The sequence below is a fragment of the Chiroxiphia lanceolata genome, chromosome 33 (genome assembly GCF_009829145.1).
Source record: "Chiroxiphia lanceolata isolate bChiLan1 chromosome 33, bChiLan1.pri, whole genome shotgun sequence".
NCBI classification, from domain to species: Eukaryota; Metazoa; Chordata; class Aves; order Passeriformes; family Pipridae; genus Chiroxiphia; species Chiroxiphia lanceolata.
Window position 1 is genome coordinate 276,403 of NC_045669.1, and position 21,248 is coordinate 297,650.

The 21,248-nt window shown below is 49.2% G+C and overlaps 2 protein-coding genes and 1 long non-coding RNA gene across 3 annotated transcripts; all 3 read right to left on the reverse strand.

Annotated features, from left to right (window-relative positions):
* Nucleotides 1–955: 955 nt before the first annotated feature.
* On the reverse strand, nt 956–1,646 carry LOC116779950. Its single transcript, XR_004354261.1, has 3 exons — nt 1,563–1,646; nt 1,254–1,391; nt 956–998 (listed from the first exon to the last, which is right to left on the reverse strand). It is a non-coding gene; the product is annotated as an uncharacterized LOC116779950 (long non-coding RNA).
* A 461-nt stretch (nt 1,647–2,107) lies between these two features.
* Nucleotides 2,108–4,534, reverse strand: LOC116779930. The gene is made up of 6 exons (XM_032674443.1): nt 4,446–4,534; nt 4,143–4,207; nt 3,343–4,029; nt 3,032–3,168; nt 2,607–2,754; nt 2,108–2,365 (listed from the first exon to the last, which is right to left on the reverse strand). The coding sequence occupies exons 3-6, from the start codon at nt 4,012–4,014 to the stop codon at nt 2,108–2,110; spliced, it is 1,215 nt and encodes a 404-aa protein (XP_032530334.1). The 5' UTR covers nt 4,015–4,029; nt 4,143–4,207; nt 4,446–4,534.
* Nucleotides 4,535–7,467: 2,933 nt separating this feature from the next.
* On the reverse strand, nt 7,468–10,922 carry LOC116779931 (solute carrier family 35 member F4-like). Its single transcript, XM_032674444.1, has 4 exons — nt 10,856–10,922; nt 9,980–10,081; nt 8,213–8,459; nt 7,468–7,474 (listed from the first exon to the last, which is right to left on the reverse strand). The coding sequence occupies exons 1-4, from the start codon at nt 10,920–10,922 to the stop codon at nt 7,468–7,470; spliced, it is 423 nt and encodes a 140-aa protein (XP_032530335.1).
* Nucleotides 10,923–21,248: the final 10,326 nt, after the last annotated feature.

The following is a 21,248-nucleotide window of genomic DNA, read 5'->3' on the forward strand; positions in this document are numbered from 1 at the left end:
GGAAGAAGAAGCATGTGTTTGCAAAGACCACCAAAAGCCATTTTAAGACACATTTAAACAACAGATTTCCCATATAATGCAGATTTACTGCCACAGCAGGGCCTGGTGCAGGTGCTCGGCCCTTTGGCTCACGTCCTTGTCCATCTGCAGAGAACAGGGGGGTGTCTGTGGCTGCAGTAGTGGCAGGGGCACAGGGCCAGCCCCTCACACTGGGCATTGGGGGCTGGGGGCTTGTCCAGCCAGACCTGGGCCTTTGGAGTCATCCTTACCAGGCAATCACAGAACTCGAAGTACTGCTCTCTCCTCAGCAGCTTCTCCAGGTCCCTTCTCTTGAGGAACCTTGCAGCCCAGAGCAGCGCTTCCCGAGTGGCCTGCAGAGCAGCAGAGAGCGGGACATGGCGCCACAGCCCAGGGCACAGCCCCTGCGTCCCTGAGCCAAGGCCAGCAGGAGGTTGGAGCCCTTGAGGCCCCAGGGCAGGAGGCAGCCCAGCCCCGTGCACAGGGACACCAGAACCCACGAGTGCTCACCTCAGCCACGCACTGGTGCTCATCATGCCAGTGGATGAGCAGCGGGACCAGGCTCTGGTGCACCTGTGCCTCCAAGATCTGTGTTCCCTCTCCCGCCAGCACCTCCATCAGCTCTCGGAAGAGGCGAATAGAGAGCAGCTGCACATGGGTGTTGTCCTGGGGCAAAAGAGGAGAAAAAGACCTCAGAACTGGATGCTCCAGGACCACCAGGAATAGGCACAGGCCTGAACATCCACAGGGCACAGTTTCATGGCAGCACTCAGTGCCTGGAGGTGGAGGGCACAGAGCCTTACGTTGTCAAAGAGTGACCGGAGCACCTCAGCCAGCTTGGGGGCAGTGCAGATGAATGCCCGAATATCTTCATCCCGGAGCACAGTCACAAACACAGAGAGAGTCATTAAGACCAGCTCTCTGTCTGCATCAGGTAGCAGCTCCAGGAGGTGTTGGGACAGGCTGCAGATATTTTTGGCCTGTGTGGAACAGAGTGCTGTGCTGTCAAGCCCTGAACAGCTGCCCCACCAACAGCTCTCTGCCGGTGCAACCCCACACTGCTGCCCTGGGGCCCAGAGGCCAAAGGGCTGTCCCACAGGGTCCGGGCAGCTGCAGAGGGAGGTAGGAGAGCTGGGAGCAGCTGCCACAGCTGCCAAAGCCCATCCAAGTGCAAGGGACTGCCTTCCCCAGCCCCAGGCTGCCCGTGTGGCTTCAGCCGGGTGTCCCCTTCTCACCATTGACAGATCCATCCAGAGCACCATGCAGCCTCGGAGAGCCAGGCCACGTCTCTCTGGACACTCACTCTGAAGGTGCCTTGACAGGATCTGCTCGACACTGCTGTGACATCTCCTTCCATCCAGGAAGTCCAGGACCTGGAAGGCAGTGAGCAGTGACGGGGTGCCCAGGCAGCAGGAGCCCAGAACCACCCAGGGCTGGGCCCAGGCAGCAGCACAGGGTGCAGGCACCGTCCTGGGCAGCTGCGGCTGTGAGAGGGCAGAGAGGGGGAGGCAGCCGGGCCAGGTAGTTCTCTCCATCGGGCTCACCTCCACAAGGAACTCCAGGGCAGGCAGTTCCCAACGGGGATCCTCAGTGCTGAGCAGCTCCAGCAGGTGGATTGCCAGTGGGGAATGGGAGGAGGTCAATTGGCGGCACATCTCCCTGTCAGGGGGAAAAGCATGGACCCTGAGCAGGGTGGGCAAAGCTCTCCCAGCACTGACCAGACAGAGGCCTGGTCTTTCTCCAGTGGTTCAGGATGGGACGTGGGCACTATTGTAACTGGCTCCTCTTGTGCACCTGCCTCCCGCAGACTTTTCCAATCTGCTTGGCTATCCCTTGGGGCCAAGGCCCTCTGCCCTACACCCATGGGGGCTGTGTGGAGTGCCCCGTGCCCAGGGTAGAGATGATGGGAGCAGCAGGGACAAGATTGTCTCACCTGACATGCAGACCCACTGCATAGTGATGGGTACCGAAATTCACAAGTGGGTCCCAGGCAAACCTGCGCTTCCTTGTCATCCAAATATCCTCCCATGGCAGATGGCAGAGCAGGACCTTGATGGTCTCTACCAAAAACCTGTGTGCAGATCAAAGGTCAGGTCATGCTGGGAGTGCTGGCCCCAGCCCCCAGGGCACGACAGGGAGAGAGGACTGGGATGGAGCACCTGTTGGGCTGGGTGGGAAGGTGATGTTGCTCCAGACATCCCCTCCAGAAGGTGTTCACCTCTTCTGGCACCTGCTCTGTGCGCATGGACACTTGGAACAGCAGAGCCACGAGCAGGCGGGGGAGGTAATTCATGACTGCATCCTGGCACTTGGGCTCCTGGACGATCAACCACAGTGCCAGGGTTGCCTGCAATCGAAGCACACGGAGACAGCGCTGAGTGTGAGAGGTCCATTTGTCAGGGCCCGAGTGTGGGAGGGAGAGGCCAGGGGAGAGCCAGGGGGAGCAACCAGCCTGGTGTCCCTGAACCTACCCCTCAGCCACATTTGTAGCCCAAGGTCTGAGGCAGGGAGGTGCAGGGGTGGGGGAGGATAGAGAACCACTGGAGAGGTAACGTGGGAAGGAGCAAAGGCCACTCCTAGAAACTCACAGCCAGGGTAAACACATCTCTGCTGTCACCATCGGAGGTGGACATTCCATGCACTGGCCAATCCTCCATCACTTGGAGCAGTACTGGCAGCACCTTATCCACTGTTGTTCCCGAGGAGCCGATGCTTCTCCACATCATTGCAGCAGCTCTGTGGAGCCAGAGTTCTGGGTCAGGGGGGGCTCAGATGAAGCACCATGGCCTGGGCAGTTGTGAGGGTCCGTGTGACAGAGCCAAGGTGCCTTGAGAGGCAGGGAAGGTATGTGGCAGTAGGACTGGGGACTGACAGACCAGAGTTGGGAAATGGAGTGGCCCAAGGGTCCTGGAAGTCTCCATCTGTCTGGCAGACCACATGGGACAGGCTCTGCAGGGTGAGGGGTTGTAAGGGTTGGTGATCCCTGAGCCAGGAAGGCAGCTGGGCCCTGTACCTGTCACACTCTGGGGCACAGCGCAGGAGAGTCATCACCACATCAAGTGGCTGTGCCTCAGCGGGCCTGCAGATGTCAGTGTGAGGAGACACGTGGAACGTGAGGTTGTGGTGGATGTACCAAACGATTGTCGGCACCTGGAGAGGCAGTGGGGGAGAGTTGGGGAGCTACCCGAAGGTTGCCCAGTTTCCCTGAGAAGTGCTTCCCTTCCCACAACACACTGTGACCTCAAAGGCTTAGGGGCCAGCGGACCCAACTTGAGAGGCCACGAGACCCCTGGGGCACTGAAACCCTGGTCACAGGCTGCTTACTAGCTTCCAACTGGAGACACCTTTCCCCTCCAAAGAGTGCAGATTGGGAGCATCAGTTGCACTCTCAACTGGTGTGGTGTCAGTGTTTCTGATGCACTCAGTAGTGGCATCACCCTCTGCCATGAGATCACTTTTTGTGATTTCAATGTTGGTTGTGTCATCGGTCATGGCAGTCTCAGGGTTTGCTGTGTCATCCATCGGTGCCTCATCAGAGCTTGCTGTGCCCTCAGTCGGCATCGGTGTGACGTCAGCCTGTGCCACGAGATCAGTGTTGGAGCCGGTTGTGTCACCAACCAAAGCGGTGTCAGGCTTTGTTGTGTCGTCCATCAGTGCCCCGTCAGAGTGTGATGTGCCATCAATTGGCATCGGCACCTTGTCAGCCTTGGCCATGACATCAGTGACTGCGGTGTCAGAACCGGTTGTATCTTCAGCCAAAACGGTGTCAGGCTCTGCTGTGCAATGACTGGGTTCAGTGTCATCCTTTGCAATGAGATCGGCCAGTGCGGTGTCGGGGTTGGCCGTGCCCTCCGTCACAGCGGTGTCAGAGGTTGCCGTGCGATCAATGGGCGTGGTACTGCCATCAGGCTTCTCCTTGAGCTCAGCTGACCTGGTGTCAGGCTCTGCCATGAGCTCAGGTGCTGTGGTCCTGGGTGTTCTTCGCCGAATGTGCATGATTTTCAGCAATCTCTGCAGAAGAAGAAAGGGCAGGGAAGAGAGGGAAGTCCGAGGGAGCGCTCCACCTGCAGTGCCAGGCTGAGCAGGGACAGCAGGCCCAGCCCAGGGGGGATGGCTGCAGGTACCTGAACTGCTCTGCGGAAGCGGCCACAGGGGCGGTCCTGCTCCTCTGTCCACTCCTGACCTGGATCTGTCAAAGAGCGAGTGCAGGCAGAGCTGAGGGGCTGCAGGAGAGGCCAGGGAACACAGCCCAGCCCTACACTCCAGATGCAGGGCCGGCCCTGGGGTGCGCGTGGATAGAGCAGGGAAGTTGGGGGGCAGCCTGGGCCCCTCTTCCCCCCTCCCTTTCCCTGGGCGTGTCCACAGGTGACAGGAAGGGGCCAAGCTGGTTGCAGTCACCAGCCCTGTGGCCCAGCTCCAGCACTCACCCTGCTGCAGGGGTTCCTCAGATTACTGTGCTGGGACCTCCCCAGGGCCTCTCCTGTTCTTCCTCCTCAGCAACCTGAACAGGCTGAAGCGTCTCCCCGCCATCCCACAGTGTGACCTCAAGGTCTCTTGCACAAGAGACACTTCCGAAAATACCCTGGTGGGCAAATCTTACAAAATGGCCTAGAGGACCACCTTCCACTGGGACTGCAGGTGACCAAGTCCCGTGGTCTGGCCTCAAGGGCACCTTCCACAGGCACTGGTGATGCCCAGAAAAGCTCCGGGTCACCAAGGCCCGTGGCCTGGCCTCGAGGGCCACTCCCACAGGGAGTGCGGATGCCTCGGAAAAACCTCCGGGTCACCAGCTCCTGTGGTCTGGCCTCGAGGGAACTTACAAGAAAAAGAACTCTCGGAATTACTTCGGGTCAGCAAGGAATGAGTTGGCTGCGAGGAGACTCCTCACAACACAGCTCAGTCCCGTCCTGACCAGACGAGCGCTCCGAGCACTGTGGAGCGGCCGCGTTGCCGCCAAACACCTATATCAGGATGTGCCACAAAGGGCCCTTGGACACCCTGCCCTGTCCCATCGCATTGACAATGGCCACCGTGTCACAAAGGACCCTATGACACATTGCCACGGGCCCTGGGGCCTCCCCCAACCTGACCAACCTCCCCCAGGTTGGAAGGAATGCATTCCCTAAAGCATCTGAGACAGCTGGATGTGAACTTTAGGAACGGCTCCAAAAAGGAGTAAACACTCCCCTCCTGTACCTGCTCATGGTAGCAATAGGAGTCCCCTTGGCTGCCAACACAACAGCAGTGGGAAGGGTACGGGGCCTCCACAGAAGCTGGTATGGCCTCCTTGGGAGAAGTCCTGGTTGTGGCCATCTAAACAGGGGGCTGTGACACAGACGAGCAACGTGTGGGCAAGGGCACGAATGCTGCTCTGACCACTTTGGCCGCGGCTGCACTGAAATCAGCAGCAATTCATTTGCCTTCACATTATCCATTGAGAGTCAGTTACAAAAACTAGACAGAAGCAAAAAAACCTGGCATTGTTTGGTTTGCAAAGGTTTCTTTATTAAGGGATAAGAATAGAATAATTCCGATAAGGGATAAAAACCCTCAAGGAGCAAAAGTTCCCTTAGTCTTCCTAAAGTACCCCAAACAAGGGAGGATATTGCAAAAACACTAGTCCTTCCTCTGCTGCAGAGAGCTGACTGACCAGGAAAGCTTTGAAGGGCTCGAAAATACAAAGTCAAATCTGTATTGGAGGATTTCGAGTTGAGAGAGTGAGTGCTCCATCCTTTCTAAGGCCTTCTCACTCATCCTAGGGACACTCAGGTAGGTACTTTAAAGATCAGTGAGGTTCCTTGAACGATCCAGTCGTGTGCCTGAAGACGCTTCCATGAGTCTACTTGCCAAAAAATCCTCATCAATGCATACTGAATGAAAGTTTTGTTTTTCCCACATGTTCAGTTTGGCAGGAGCTAAAATTTCAGTAAAACACATCCCCTAATCTAGTAATGTAAATGAACGTATCAACTCCAAAACCAACTTGAGGTGGTGTCCAAGCTGCCATATGTTGTGTGCTCTCAGCCCATCGGTGTTTTACCATCAGTATCTCCTGTTCCATAAACCTCACTTTTTTAGGATATTTTTCTATGTCTAGCTCCTTTCAAAAGCAGTAGACAAGGAGCTGTAAAAGTGTACCCAAACCTTACACTTCTGAGTTTAATGTACAGAGAACAGTTGGTTTGGGTTGGTTTCCACAGCCCTAATTCTTCAACCATGTGATAAATGAGATCAACTGTGGATTTTTTTAAATATACACAAGTACTTTTTCAGCTCTGCTGGTTGCAAGGAACATTTTGGACACTAACATTAAAGGATAAAAAAACCCCTCAAATGGAAGAATAAAATAAAAAAGTACCTTTGTTATTATTTACATGACTATTTTTTCCTGGCAGAAATATTATCTATATAAAAAAAATACCCACAAGCAAAAAAACTCCTTCTAGATGCTAATCAAACTCACAAACTGTGGGCAGTAGAGCCAGCACAGCTCAACAACCTGTGATACTTTCCAGTTGTTTCTATTCTCCCTTAAAAAAAAAAAAGGAAAAAATGCTTGTCTGCATATCAAGTGCTCTCAAATAAAGACAGTCTTGCATGGTCAGTCCTAGGAACACTGTAAGCCAGCCTAAATTACACAGCAACAGGTTTAGGGAAGGGACTGGAAGTTTTGATATGTTTTGGTTTTGGAAAGACTTTTCCACAGTGGAGGTAAAGAAAAATATTAGTTTGTCCCGAAGTCCTAGAAAATAGGAACTGAAAATAGGAATTTCCCAGGGACGCTGGCTGTCTGGGGTGTTCCATCTCTCCTGAAAAACTTGTTGTGCAGCTGGGAGTGCAGCTTTTCTGGGGGAAAAAGAGAGGAATAAAACCATTTTTTCTTTACCAAAGGCATCCAAATCCCAGTAGCAATTCTAGAAAGGTGGTGTTAGAAAGAGGTACAGCTCAACGTGGTCTGGGATGGAGGTTTCATGTTTTGCTGATATTTTCTGATAATACTTCCAAATGTAACCAAGAACACCAGGGTCTTTCATAAATGAATTCTCAAAAATGCCAGGAGAGGTTTGAAATGGTTTTCCAAACCTAGTACCTTGCTGAAAGGTCACCTTATTGAAGGTAAGTCGAGATGTTCAATTCTGAGATTTGGTTGGAAATATCCAAGATTTGTGTCCTTGAGAATGTCTCTCCTTTGGCAAACAAAGGGAAATAAATGATGTAAACTTGATCCATATTTTAAACCCACCACTTCTCTGAGACGCTGTCAGAGACTGAAATAGTTAATGATTTATGCACTCCAGGAGTTTGTGGGCTTTGACTTTTTGCCCTGGAGACGTGGGGGGGTGCCCCAGATGGACGGTTGGGCCGTCCCCTCAGTGCCAAGCCCTAAAAGGCAAGAGGATGCCTCAGGTGGACTAAGCCCTAAAAAGGCAAGAAGTTGCCTCAGAGGGGCTAGGCCCTAAAAGGCAAGAAGATACCTCAGGTGGCCAATTGGGCCCATCCCTCCCTCCAGTACTAAGCCCTAAAAGGCAAACAACTCCTCATGCCAGGGAGGTGCAAAAGCATGTTGAGAGTATATAAACTGACTGGTGACTTTGAGAATTTGGGGAGTTCTTCTCCCCCACCGCCTGCGAATCATGACCATCGCTCTCAAGCATCGTTGGATCCTGTGGGCGGTGACTATGTCCATTTCTTCTGTACTCTCAGCTTCTCTTTTCCCTCACTCTCATCCTGGTTTTCCTCTCCCCTAAACAGTTTCTGCCCCCCCAAAGTTATCTTTATGTTACATTGTTTCATGACAACACCCAAACTGTTAGCATGCTTGTTAATACAGAATTGTTAAAATAAACCTTGTCAGTATATGTTTTCAAACACCGATTATTCAGTGTCGTTTCACTCTAATCCACCCCAAGGGAATTATTGGTAAAAACCTAGGTTACCCTCCCTCCCTTTTTCTGGGGCGGGTCGTAACAGACGCCAGCAGAAATGTCTTTTTTATTACAAAACATTTTATTGTAGTTATTTACACCCATTCCTCTATAAGTGTATAAATATCAACATTTATTATAGATGTATTTCTCTTATCTTACAGTCCATCCCTTGTTCAGGTTAAATGTCATCTTTTTGAAGCATACACGTGCTGAGGGGATTTCAGCTATATTCACAGAATACACATCTGCATGCAGGGGAGGTCCACCAGCCCTGAGCCAGTGGTACAGACACTGTCTCGTTAGCTCTGCTCCTGCTCCTCGTGTGGACACTGGACTCTGTGATCTCGTCGGTGTGATCCTCACTCTTCCTCTCCTTCAGGCTGTTGATGAATCTCAGGGTTGTCTCATCCCATTGCTCGGGGAGCAGCATGAGCAGGAACCCGATGCAGATGATGATGGTGGCTCCCAACCTCACCACGCTGAAGATCATTTTGTGTTTCACCAGATCCACGGCTGTGGAGAAGGAAACATTACAACAACATCAAACCAGCAGTGGGATGTGTCACAAAAACCAGGATAAATCGAACTCTGTAGCTATTTTTTTAATATTGGAAAGCAGGTATTACTTTATTGCCTTGTTATTTCTATGTGTTTATATACTTTAATAACAATCTATTACCATTATTATCGGGGTGTTTGTAGGGTCACTCCACCACATACACACCCACTTTCAATACTTTTCACTATTTTTGCATTTTTAGCAAGGGAATTAATGTTCATTGGCTATAAATTTCCTAATCCTCTTCATTGATTAGTATTCTATCTTCTGTTTGTTATTGATTGCTCGCTTCACATGGTAATTAATCCGCTTTTTGTTATCTTTTTTCCCAGACAGAGAGAGTTTCAGCACAATTGCTGAATTGTCTTTGTTAGTTTTTTCCTTGTCTCTGATTTCCAACAGATGGATCAGAGCAGCCTTTCACGTCTCTGTGACCCGTGTGTTGCTCTCTGGCTGTGACGGTGGCCATGTAGCTCTCAGATCTTCAGAGTGAGCAGCTCCCTTAGTTCAGAGAACAGCTTTGACCTGACAGCACAGTACTGGAAGTGCCTCACCATCCCTCACCACCTCGTGCAGGCTCTGAGGAAGCCTTGTGGGACCCAAGCCTCAAGGTTTCCATGTGAAAGGCTCTATGAAGAAGGGCTGAGGGAGCTGGGGGGCTCAACCTGGAGAAAAGGAGGTTCAGGGTGACCTTCTCACTCTCTACAACTCCCTGAGAGGAGGTTGTAGACAGGTGGGTGTTTGCCTCTCAGGTAACAAGTGACAGAACAAGTGGAAATGGCCTCAGGTTGGATATTAGAAAATATTTATTAATTGAAAGAGTGGTTAAGGACTGGAACAGGCTCCTCAGGGAAGTGGTGGACTCACCACCCCTGAAAGTGTTCAAAAAGTGAGTAGACGTGGCACTTCACTATATTGTTAAGTGGCCATGGGGGTATTTTGTTGAAGGTTTCACTTGGAGGTCCAACCTCCAATCTCCTTGGAGATTTTGGAGGTCTTTTCCAATCTTAATGAATGTATGATTCCATGATTTCTGCTCTGAGAGGGAAGGTACTTTATGGTAACTCTTTATCTTCAACAGTTTGCATCAACAAAATGTTTCCTTGGGCTGCACAGACCAGGGATGGGGAGAGAGCAGTAGGTGGGTCAGAGAATTGGAGTTGGTTGCCTCCCAGACCCACAACCAGCACCAAGAGGGCAGTTGAGCCCTTGGGTAGCCTCCTTCAGGTACTGACTGTTCTGCAGCTCTGATCTGCATCCCCCTAAAAACAGATGTTTCTTTGAAAACATGTTCATATCCCAGGAGTGGAGAGGTTGAGAGGGTGGAAGAGCAGAGGCAGAGGCTGTTCAACAAGACAGGACTCTGGAATAAATTTCCACGTATACCCCCTGCCCTGATGACAACAGATTTTGAGTATTTGGACAATAAACTGCTTCTGCTGTCTGTGTGCCCGTGGGCTTATTTTTCCACCACCAGCTGTGGTTCCTGCATTTCCAGGGACACTGAGCACTGTGCCAATGGAGATCAGGATGGGGTATGTGAGCACGACACCAAAGTTAACCAGGATATTGAAAGCTAGGGAAAAACAGAGCAAATCACACATGATTACGGTGAAAAACACTAGAGTGAGATATTTCTCTTCGACTTGACCCTACAAGGGTGATATCAGTATCCACATCACAATGACGTAGTTGTCACAAAGTGAGTGATTTTGGTTTTTTTATTTAGGAGTGTGAAATGAGGGGAAGTTCTGAATGGTGTAATGGGAAGGGCTGGATGGCCTTTCACAAACTGTAATACCACGGTTATCACACTCATATTTCATAGCTTTTCCCTAGTTTTAATCAGATAAAAACAACCTGATTTTGCTGCCAGAAACCTTCATTTGTGCCCCTACCAGAAGGGTGGCAATCCCAACTTGCCCTCTTGGCTGAGGCTGTGTTGTCCTTGTCTCAGTGGGATATTTCCCCGACAAAAGGCTTCACACCCTCCACCTGGACCACACCCCAAGGGTGACAGCAATTTCCTTGAGAGATCAGAAGCAAACTGCAGAAACTTCAAAAAATTTTCTTCGGGTCACTCAGTCCTGCTGCTGAGTCCCCTACATAAAAGGAGCACAGGGTTGCTCATCCTTGTCTGCTCCGTGAGGTTGTTCCCTCCTGGCTCAACCCAACCTGTTTCTGAGACATGACTCTGCCTTTTCCATCCCTCACCTTCCAGAGCAGCCACTCCTTCCAAACATTCTCAAGTGTACTGAGTTCACACCAGGGCTCCAAGCCCAACAGGAGCCCAGCATGTGCAGTGCAGACCTGAGGTGAGCCCTGCATTCCCACTCAGGGAAAGCAGTACATCCCACATCCAGGCTCTCCGTGCTGCACGTGGAAAGTCCCTTTGAAACAGTGTTTTTAAATGGCATTGGCACGACTAAAAAAATGATCTTAAACTCCTTATAGCACAGCAATGAAGATTTCATTAGAGATTCATAAAGCAAAGCCACTCCGAATATTTGGCAGGTGACAACTAATTACCCTCATGGTGGATTTCCTGACGTGGTGACATCACCTGGTCACAACATGAATGATGCAGGAAATAAAACATTTATTTTACAGCCACTCTCTTTGTACTTGTGCATTTTTAACAGCTGATAATAGTGAATACAAGAACCCAAACAAACAGTCATGACCTACCTTATACAAGGCAGATGTGGAGGCTGATCCCACAGCATATGCCACCCCAATGATCGAATCTCCCTGGAAACCATCTGCATGTGCCATCATCACAATTCCTGTGATTGCCATGATTGCTGCAACCATCTGCACAGACAAAGCAAAGCAGTGTAAAGCTCAGAGCTATTCAGCCCGTGGGAAGAGATCCTCACTGCGTGGGGTTCTCATGAGTGTCACTGGCTGCTTTCTCTGACTTGGAGCTTTCTTGTTTTCCCTGAAATGGGAAAAATTATGGGAGAGATGTAAAACATAATGAAAGTGTGTGCACTGGTAGTGATATGGATCTATAGCATTGCAAATTCTACTGGGACCTACTGACAGGACCTGCACCATTACCTGTTTTATCAGCTAAGCATTCCCTTTGGAGAGATGGCTCCAAGATCAAGAAATTCTAAGACATTTTCTTCCATTATGCAACAAGAGAAGTATTTAGCAACACCCCAAATTTGACTCGAAATACAAACATTAGATGGCCAAACTTCCTGGACATTAGTCCAGGGGGATGACTCCTGTCTTGTGGAAAGCCAGAGTAGCACTGGCAGCTTTTCCAGGCTGTTCTGGCCAGCTTTCTTGGACAGACATGACCTAGTTTCTCCATGAAGCCTTTACCTTTGTGCTTAGGTTTCTGGCCTAATTTGGAAATCTCAGACAGGGAATCTAAGAAACTTCAAGAAAAAGAACAGGAATAATTAACTACACCATGTCTGAAACCCTGAGTCCTGACTCCAAGGACCTTAAGGAAGTGATAGCGAGCCCAACATGTTTTATTCTTTGGAAAACTCCCCCCTCCACCTAATTGCCCTCAGTATGTAAATAAGGAGTGGGAATTTCAAACACAGTGAAGACTCAGCTTCCGTGGAGTGCAGAGGAAAAGGTGTTTCCTGAGCCAGTGTACAATTCCTGAGCCAACACCAAAGAGAGATGGGCACTTGCTTCTTGGAAAACAGCACTGAATTCCAATTAAGAAATATTTGGTCCTAGACAAACCCAAGCTTCACGTGCTTGAGCCCACAGACTTTAAAGGCATCTCGATCTAATCATGTGCCCCTCTGCAGAGAAGTCTGACTTTCAGAGCTCACAGTTTGACCAAGAATCCCAGAAAATCCATTGATACTCCTACCAAGCACTTGTGAGCCAGAGGCAGTGAACACAAAAATCCCACAAAACAATTTCACCAGAGCCAGTCAGTCCCATGATTCCAGGGACACACAGGACACCTGAGCCAGGTAAAGGTGTCCATACATGGGAGGACAATGGAAAATCCAGAATCATCTCCCAGAGTAGAGACTACAGGTAGTAGTAGTCAGTGCTCCTAAATCTCATAGGTACCCAGGTCAACATCTTCATAGAGGAACTTGTCTCCTGGTTGCAGCTTTAATTACTTCCCTCTCACCATTATCCCTATTTTACCAGTACCCGAGGCACACAGGGTACTGGTATTGCAGTGGCTGTGCCAAAGGCAGTCACAAATCACACTGCACGTCTATGTTCCACCTTACTTCCATTTAAAACATCCAAGCCCCAAGATACAGGTCCACAAAACTACCACCTAAGCCTGAAGATATCACTGATGCCTCCAAATTCACCATGAAATGGCACCTGAAATCCAAGTCCACCAACTTAATGATGTGGGTTGGAGTAAATTGTATAATCACAGTCTCTCAGTGGTTTGATGAGATCTGCAAGGGTTTTAGCAAGAGGGGACCAAGGCTGCTTCCCTCATCTCCTTCCCAGGATCCCAGCAGTCAGGCCATCCTGGGAGACTCCACAGAAGTCCCAGCCTTGAAGCAATGCTGAATTACACTGAAGACCCCTCAGACATCCATGACCTCTCCTCTCAGTTTCCAGAAGCCCCACTTTCCCTGCTCCACTGCCTGACTGGGTTCATTGCAGCCTGCACTAAACACCTTGCTTTGCACATCATTCAAATGCAGCATTTCAGCTGTCAGCTGGGATATTTCAGCTGGAGTGTTTCATGAGGTTTGTCTCAAAATGCAAACCAGAAGAGTCCAACGCAGTTAACCCCTCCTTCCAAGGGAAAGGATCAAGATCTAATTCTTAGAACACTCATCTCTCAGTTCTTTCCTCGTATTAGTAAAAATGAGTAGATCCATCATCTCCAACAGTAGATTCTTCCTATTGGGAAAAAACTCCTTCCCAGTTAAACTACAGCAAATTTAGAGAGCCAGTTTCCTAATTTATTCAAATATTTAGAAAGCCAAGAATGCTTTTTTCCCATTTATTTTTCCTGAAACAACTAAAATGATGGACACATACTGGGTAAAACCACCCCATGAGACATCCGATAAATAAGACCTGACACTGAAAACAGCAAGAACAATGTTTAAGTTCCATGTTCAGAGCTCCTCCTGCACGTTACCCACCACAGTATCAGCAGAGCTGACCTCTGCCTGGTAATTCCCAGGTGTTTGCTTTAGAAACCTGAGAGCACATCCTGTGCTGCTCCACAGTGACAAACAGCAGCAAGGTCACAGGGAAGCAAAGATGGTTGTTGCAGCTGCCAGCTCATTAAACAGGGCTTTTAATTAATGGAGGAGTGTAGTAACTTGCTTTTGAAACCTCCTAGGTACAGAATGAAATTCGCTTCCCTAGTTTTTTCCTGGGAGAGAGCAAGGCCAACCAACATTTTACTCAGAAACACTTTTTTTTTCCCCCTGTAAAGCACAGCAGAAAACGGGGTGTAGTTAAGAATCACAGAATCACAGAATGGTTTGGGTTGGAAGGGACCTTAAAAATCACCTAGTTCCAATTCCCCTGCCATGGGCATGGACACCTCCCACTAGACGAGGTTCCTCCGAGCCCCGTCCAACCTGGCCTTGGACACCTTCAGGGACAGGGTAAGCACAACACTTTCAAGGGAGAAAAATGTCCCCAAATCTCTCTGTACCTCCCTAATAAATGCTAATTATGCTTCACAGATGAAACCCAACCAAGGCCTCAAACATGCAAACATATAAGCATCATCAGGGCTAGGCTTCGCGAACGAAGATTTGGGAAGGCACTATCCACATTTGCTGCAGGCACGCTGGTGGCTTATGAGGCCAATACGCGACAGACATATCCGATTGCAAAAGGCGCAGCAGAAAGACTCCTTAGATGCTGTATTTTGCAAGAAACGGTTCTTTCTGCGTTGCCTTTTTTCCTCGAGAGTTATCCTGAGTGAGTTCTCAAAGGAGACAGCTGCGTTATAGATGGTGTGTCTCCAGGTCTCCCGATTGGAGGCCAGAGTAGACCAGTTATGGTGATCAATATGGCCAAGGCTGAGATGTTTTTTCAGGGAGTCCTTGAATCTTTTCTTCGGGGCTCCTCTCATGCGGCAGCCAGTGGCAAGTTCACCATAGAGAAGGATCTTAGGGAGGCGGTGGTCCTTCATCCTTGAGACGTGCCCTGCCCATCGCAGCTGCGTTCTCAGTAACATGGCCTCAATACTAGTGACTGCTGCTTGCTCTAGTACAGATGTATTGGTCACATAATCTGACCAGCGGATGTTAAGGATTGTACGGAGGCAGCGTTGATGGAAACGTTCTAGGAGACGCAGGTGGTGGCGCTACATGACCCACGATTTGGAGCCGTATAGGAGAGTAGACAGCACTATGACTCTGTAAACACCGATCCTGGTGCTTTTCTTTAAGTGTTTATTAAGCCATACTCTCTTGTGGAGTTTTCCAAAAACATCATATGCCTTAGCTAACCTGTTGTCTATCTCTCCGTCGAACTTACCATCTGAGGAGATGAGGCTACCAAGGTAATTAAACTGTTGGACTGATTTGAGCTCTGATTGGCCAATGGTGATGTGGGGATGATGGGGGACTTCCTGAGGTGCAGGTTGATGGAGGACCTCTGTCTTCTTTAAGTTGACTTCCAGCCCAAAGAGCTCAGCAGCATCTGCAAAGCAGGATGTTAAACGCTGCAGGGCTGCTTCTGTGTGGGCAACAAGGGCAGCGTCATCAGCATAAAGCAACTCCCGGACAAGATGGTTTAAGGTCTTGGTGTGGGCCTTCAGACACCTTAGATTGAATAGACTTCCATCAGTACGGTATCGAATGTAGATACCGTCCTGATCATCGAGGTCTGCTGTGGCCCTTTGGAGCATCATGCTAAAGAAGACGGTGAATAGGGTAGGAGCGAGAACGCAACCTTGTTTCACACCATTCTTAATTAAAAAGGGTTCAGAAAGTGTGTTGCCATATCTGACTTGGCCGTGCTGATCCTGATGGAGTGAGATGATCATTTTAACTTGGCGGGACAACCTAAACGTTCCAAAATCTGCCACAGACCTTTTCTGCTCACAGTATCAAAAGCCTTGGTGAGGTCGACAAAGGTTATATAGAGACCTTTGTTCTGTTCCCTACACTTCTCTTGCAGTTGTCTGAGGACAAATACCATGTCTGTGGTGCTCCTGTTGGCTCTGAAACCACATTGACTTTCAGGTAGAATTCCTTCTGCTAGAGTGGGTATTAGTCTGTTCAAGAGTATTCTTGCCAGGATTTTGCCAGAAATGGAGAGCAGAGTAATACCACGATAGTTTGAGCAATCTGATTTAGTACCTTTCTTCTTATACGAAGTGATGATGACAGCATCATGAAGGTCTGAAGGTAGTTCACCGAGCTCCCAGCAGCGCACCACAGACTCGTGAAATTTGGTGTGGAGGGCAAGGCCCCCATGTTTCCAGACTTCAGGTGGGATTCCATCAACCCCAGCTGCCTTGCCGATTTTTACCTGCTGTATGACCTTGAGGGTTTCTCCTAAAGTGGGGGCAGTATCCAATTCATACTTTACTGGTTGTTGTTTGATGGACTGAATTGCTGAATCTTGGACTATACGGTTGGTACTGAAAAGAGTCTGAAAGTGTTCAGACCATCGATTCAGAATGGAGGTTTTATCTGTTAGAAGGGTTTGACCATCAGCACTGAGTAGAGGGCTTTGGACCTGGTATGTAGGCCCGTATGCTCTTTTCAAGGCCTCACAGAAACCTTTGTGGTCACCTGTATCTGCGCATAATTGAGTTTTTTCAGCTAGATCGATCCACCAATTGTTCTGGATGTCACGGAGTTTCTGTTGGAGCCTGCTGCAAGCGAGACGAAAGGCTGTTTTTCTTGCGTGACAGGATGGTAGTGCAAGGTGTGCTTGGTGGGCGGTTCTCTTCTTCCTCAACGAGTCTTGGATTTCTTGGTTGTTTTCGTCAAACCAGTCCTTGTTCTTCTTGAGGGAGAACCCTAAGGATTCTTCAGAGGAATGCAGGATGCTGTTTTTAATATGAAGCCAGATTGTTTCAGGAGAGGAAACTGTGGGAATGTTTTTGAGCCTAGTTTGAAGGTTTGCCTGGAAACTGTCTCTTACTGTGGCTGGTTGGAGATTGTTAACTTGGAGTCTTCTCCTTGGGATGTTGCCCCTCTTTGGTTTGAATTTGAGCTTAAAATTGAGTTTACAGCGCACAAGCCGATGGTCTGTTTGGCATTCTGCGCTGGGCATCACACGGGTATGGAGGACATCGCGGGCATCTCTCTGTTGCACCAAGACATAATCAATGAGGTTCCAATGCTTAGAACGGGGGTGCATCCAGGTTGTCTTCGGACTATCTATCTGCTGAAAGATAGTATTAGTGACAGTGAGTTGTTGCTCCGCACAGAATTCTAGCAGAAGTCGACCATTATCGTTGCAGTTTCCAACACCATGCTTGCCTAATACTCCTTTCCAGGCTTCAAAATTCTTGCCTACTCTGGCATTGAAATCACCAAGGATAATGATCTTATCGTCTGCAGGAACCTTTTGGGTAAGGAGGCGCAGGTCAGCGTAAAATTTATCTTTTTCAGCAGGGTCAGCTTGGAGAGTTGGGGCATATATACTAAAGATGACAACATATTGCTTGTTGTTTAGCGGAAGGCGTAGGGAGATAATGCTGTCAGAGTGACCTGTCGGCAGATTTTCGAGTTTAGGGACAATGGAGTTTTTGATCATGAAGCCAACTCCTGAGAGGTGTTTTTCGGTTCTGGGCTTGCCTGACCAAAAGAGTGTGTAACCGGCACCATGTTCTCTGAGGCTGCCTTCTTCATGAAGGCGAACTTCACTGAGAGAGGCGATGTCGATGTTGCTCATGGGCAATTAGGGCAGACCGACGCTCAGGAGGTCCACTACCCGCAGAATCGAGCATGGTTCTGATATTCCAACATGCTAGAGTTAATTTAGGTACACCTTTGGAGGCAGGTGCATGCCTTTGTCTTTTGCTCTTTGTGCGACCGCATTGGCAGAAGATGCCCGTTGGCCTGCGGTTAACCAACCAGGTGAAAGTGGAGATGAGCTTTGTTTAGGCCACCTTTTCTAGGTCCCTCTCCGAGTGGAGCAAGCAGTGCTGTCCTTGAAAAGGCTGCTTGGTCGTTCAGGGTGCTGCCCCAAGAGACTGTCATTCCGGTCAGTCTCAAATGACCAATATCCTGAACCGCCTGCATGCAGGGTTGGGTCTGCGGCTCCCAGTGCACCTTTCACCTGCCATTTCAACCCTCGCCCGTCACTACAGGACTTTTTGCATGTGGGTAAGGCCTTCAAGCCTGCGCAGTGGATTTTTTAGGTGAGACACAGTGTGCGCGGAACTGAACCCACCCTTTAATCCTGAGGTTCATCTGCCAGGGCCGAGCGAGCTTGGATGGTGGTAGTGAGGTCCTCAGGACGTAGGTTTGATTAGAGTGACCTTCTCTTAGATGGATGGCCTTACAGGGCTAAGCGAGCTCCATCTACCCGGGTTTGGGATTGGAGTTGTCCTTCTCCTAGGATGACTGCCAGGAGGCCAAAGAGCTCATCCTGCCCAAGAATGTATTAAATCTGGTCCTACGGTTTTGATCTGTCTGGCATGGGCGACCCTACTGGAGGCATGTACCATACAGTTTGCAACCACACAGGGGAACGGAGACTATGTTCCTATTAGAGCGCCTTGAGCAAGTCTTTCATTTCCTGCTTTATTATCACCTACCTATAAATAAACTGGAGGAGGTACCCAGGGACAACCCTTTGTCCTGTCCACCGTTTCAGGATGTAACAGAGCAAACCAAGTATATCCAGAACATGCCGAGCCTGGGCAGTAGCCACAGGAGAAAACCAGACAGACAGAACAAACAAAGCAAACATTCTGACCCCAGTACCCAACCAGGCAGGGGTGCCTTTTATTGGCCCCAGCCTGGCGGGGCTCCCCATTATTCTAAAAGAACCTACTATCCACCCTGACCTTATCCTATCCCCACTGTGTTTCCACATATCTTCAGGCACACTACTCACCTGCGACATTACATACGGGATTGTACCACTCTCCCTCCTGCTAGTCGGCGGACCACCACGGCCTGCTTGACACACTACGGTAATCCCCCCCCCAACCCCTCCCCCCCAACCCTGGAACGCCAAACCTCTGTGTGCTCCGAATCTTCCTTCTCCTCTTTAATGGAGGTGCAGCACCTACCGGCAAGGCTCCCCCTGTTTCACCTCTCTCCTGGAACGGCTGTGGTCAAGGGCTCAACCGCCCCGGCTCAAGCCCCAGCCGCCGCAGGAACGGCCCCCGGCCGCGGAGGGAGGGTCCCGGCCACGAGGTTCGAGGCTCGGGAGCTCCCCCCCAGCAGGGGCTTCCGCTCCGCGCGGCGGAGGTTCAAGGCTCCGCGTATAAGCATATGGCTAAATCTAAGCAACGCAGGCCAAGAACTACTCAAATATGCAAAGTCTTTTAAATATTTGTGCTTGTTCTGAGCCAAAGCTTAACCCTTAACCTGACATGGTCCACCACTACACCATGTCCTTAAGCACCACTCTACATGTTTTTTGAACAATTCCATGGACTCCATCACTTCCCTGGGCAGCCTGTTAAATGCCTGAACATCCTTTCTGTGAAGCAATTATTCCTAATATGCGTTCTAAACCTTCCCTGGCACAACTTGAGGCCATCAGCTATAGAGTCATGGCTGTATCTGTCCTTCCCAGCTGAATACTCTTTCTCCAGCTGGTGTTTCTCTCTCGTGGTTTGAGTGCTACAACTTCTCCACTGAGGGCACAAAACTCTCATTGCAGGACATACACTCCAGGTAACCCAAACACAGCCAGAGCAGCTTTTCTGCAGCTATTGAACGCTTCCATGGGTGGGATTAAGCCATACCATAAGGTGGCCATCAAGACAGGTTTGTCTTTAGCCAGCACATCTAAATATGTGCAGCCTGGCCAGGGGTTGCTTTCCAGCCATGCAGGAGCGCTGTGCCATGGGACAGGAGAGATCCAAATGCCCTTGGGCATCCATGGGCAGTCTGGGCACTGCCTACAGCCACACCAGCTCGGCAGGGAGCTGGGAATCTGCTACAGAGCCACTGAGGCTGCTAGTTCTCTTTCAGGCAGATGAAAGTGGTCTCAGGTGAGACGCAGACGTGCCTGACGACTCCGAAGCTCTGGGAGAGTTGGTAGGAGCTGAGTTCTTTGAAAAGCTGGCTGAGCTCCCGGGTGCTGCGTGCTTCTACAAAAAATGGCTCAGAGTATATGATTAAGCCCTTATTTCTTTCTGTCTCCTTACTGCCCAAATAACTCAATTACCCTTGCCCTGAGAGGCTGTGGGTGAGAGCAGAAGAGGCATTCAAAGCACAAAAGGCTGGGGTTGTGCTGCTTTGTTGTATTTTAGCTCTCAAACAGTCTCCTGTGTGGTTATTAACATCATTAAGTGTTACTCTGGCAGGAGAGCTGCTAGAGAAATGCTGTGATTTACCTTTGCAGCAATGGGTATCCAGAATCTACCTATTAGCAGCAAAACTTGGTTTCTTCTATGTGCAGAATTTTCTGCTCACTTTTCCTGCTGGGTTTTTCTTGTGTGAGCCCCACGGTGTTTTACAGCATTAATACTAATGCATAATTGTAGCAACCTTTTTTTTAGGCAGTGAAAACCAAGTAATAACTGAAAATAGCTTTTATTTCTAGGTTTCTTTAAGAGGGCAGGCTATGAAAACACAAGAGCTATGCTTACTCTTCTAGGAAGATGTTACTTTGAGACCAAAATTACCTCAAAGGGTACAAAAATTCCTATTTTTTTCAGCTGGGACCTGAGATGACCAAGGGGCAGAGTTTTATATGAAACAGGTGTCCGGTTTTAGCACTGCAAGGTGCAATGTCCATGTCCTTACCTTCAAGGACACCGTGGTTGAGGGTGAAACACGGGTTCACCTCCTCAACTTGGTAAGTACAGTGCTCTACTCAGTGTGCTGGTGGCTGCTCCAAGAGCCAGATGAGATGCCTGTACACCAGAATGCCTTTTCCTTTCATTTCTGAACCCTTCTATCACACTATTCATTAAAAAAGCTGCTGTGCTCATTTAAAAAAAAAAAGTTTTCTTAGACGAGGTCCTGATCCATCCCACTTTCCATGGAACTTAAATCCAACAGCTGGTGGCATTTTCTGATCATCTGACATCACACCTGGCCACAAACAATCCCTAATGAAGTTCAAGGCTCCTGATAGTTCTCTCAGAATCATCCGGCCTTGAGCCATTTCAGAGGGGGAATCTGTATCAGCAGAACTGTTGGAAATCCTCATTATTCCTTATCCAATGTTTAACCCAGCTGCATGTTAGGAGATCTGTGTGTGCAAAATTACAGGGAACGTGCTGCTTTCCCCAGATCCAGGCACACAGCATTCTGTTTGAGGGTTTTTTTTCCCCCCCAATTTTTACAGGGTCCATGTTACTGCCAGTGAGTCCTGTAACACTTTAGTGCAAAATACTACTTCACACAAAACAGTTGTGCTCCTTTTAAACCAATTTTGGCACATGCATGTGGGTATCAGTGTGTAAAAAGTAATAGGGTAGCATAAGAAAAATAGGTAAGACAGTGAAAACAACTAGCCAAACAAGGAATAAAACTGCTTTGGTCAGAACCTGGGTAATGGGCTGTTTAAGTAGATGGAAGAGCCTCCATCACACACAGCAGTGTACAGTGACCAGACAAAACAGGGGTCAGTGGCTTCTCAGCTCTCAGTTAAGAAAATAC

Excerpts from the sequence above, each read along its gene's own strand:
- LOC116779930 (XM_032674443.1), bottom strand. The coding sequence starts at position 4,014 with ATGCACATTCGGCGAAGAACACCCAGGACCACAGCACCTGAGCTCATG. Across the intron at positions 3,169-3,342 it reads GTGTCTCCAGTTGGAAGCTA|GTGCCGACAATCGTTTGGTA; the intron begins GTAAGCAGCCTG and ends CTGCCTCTCCAG. Across the intron at positions 2,366-2,606 it reads GAGATGTGTTTACCCTGGCT|GCAACCCTGGCACTGTGGTT; the intron begins GTGAGTTTCTAG and ends CTTCGATTGCAG.
- LOC116779931 (XM_032674444.1), bottom strand. The coding sequence starts at position 10,922 with ATGCCATTTAAAAACACTGTTTCAAAGGGACTTTCCACGTGCAGCACG. Across the intron at positions 10,082-10,855 it reads GGAGAGCCTGGATGTGGGAT|CTTTCAATATCCTGGTTAAC; the intron begins GTACTGCTTTCC and ends GTTTTTCCCTAG. Across the intron at positions 8,460-9,979 it reads AAATGCAGGAACCACAGCTG|CCGTGGATCTGGTGAAACAC; the intron begins GTGGTGGAAAAA and ends CCTTCTCCACAG.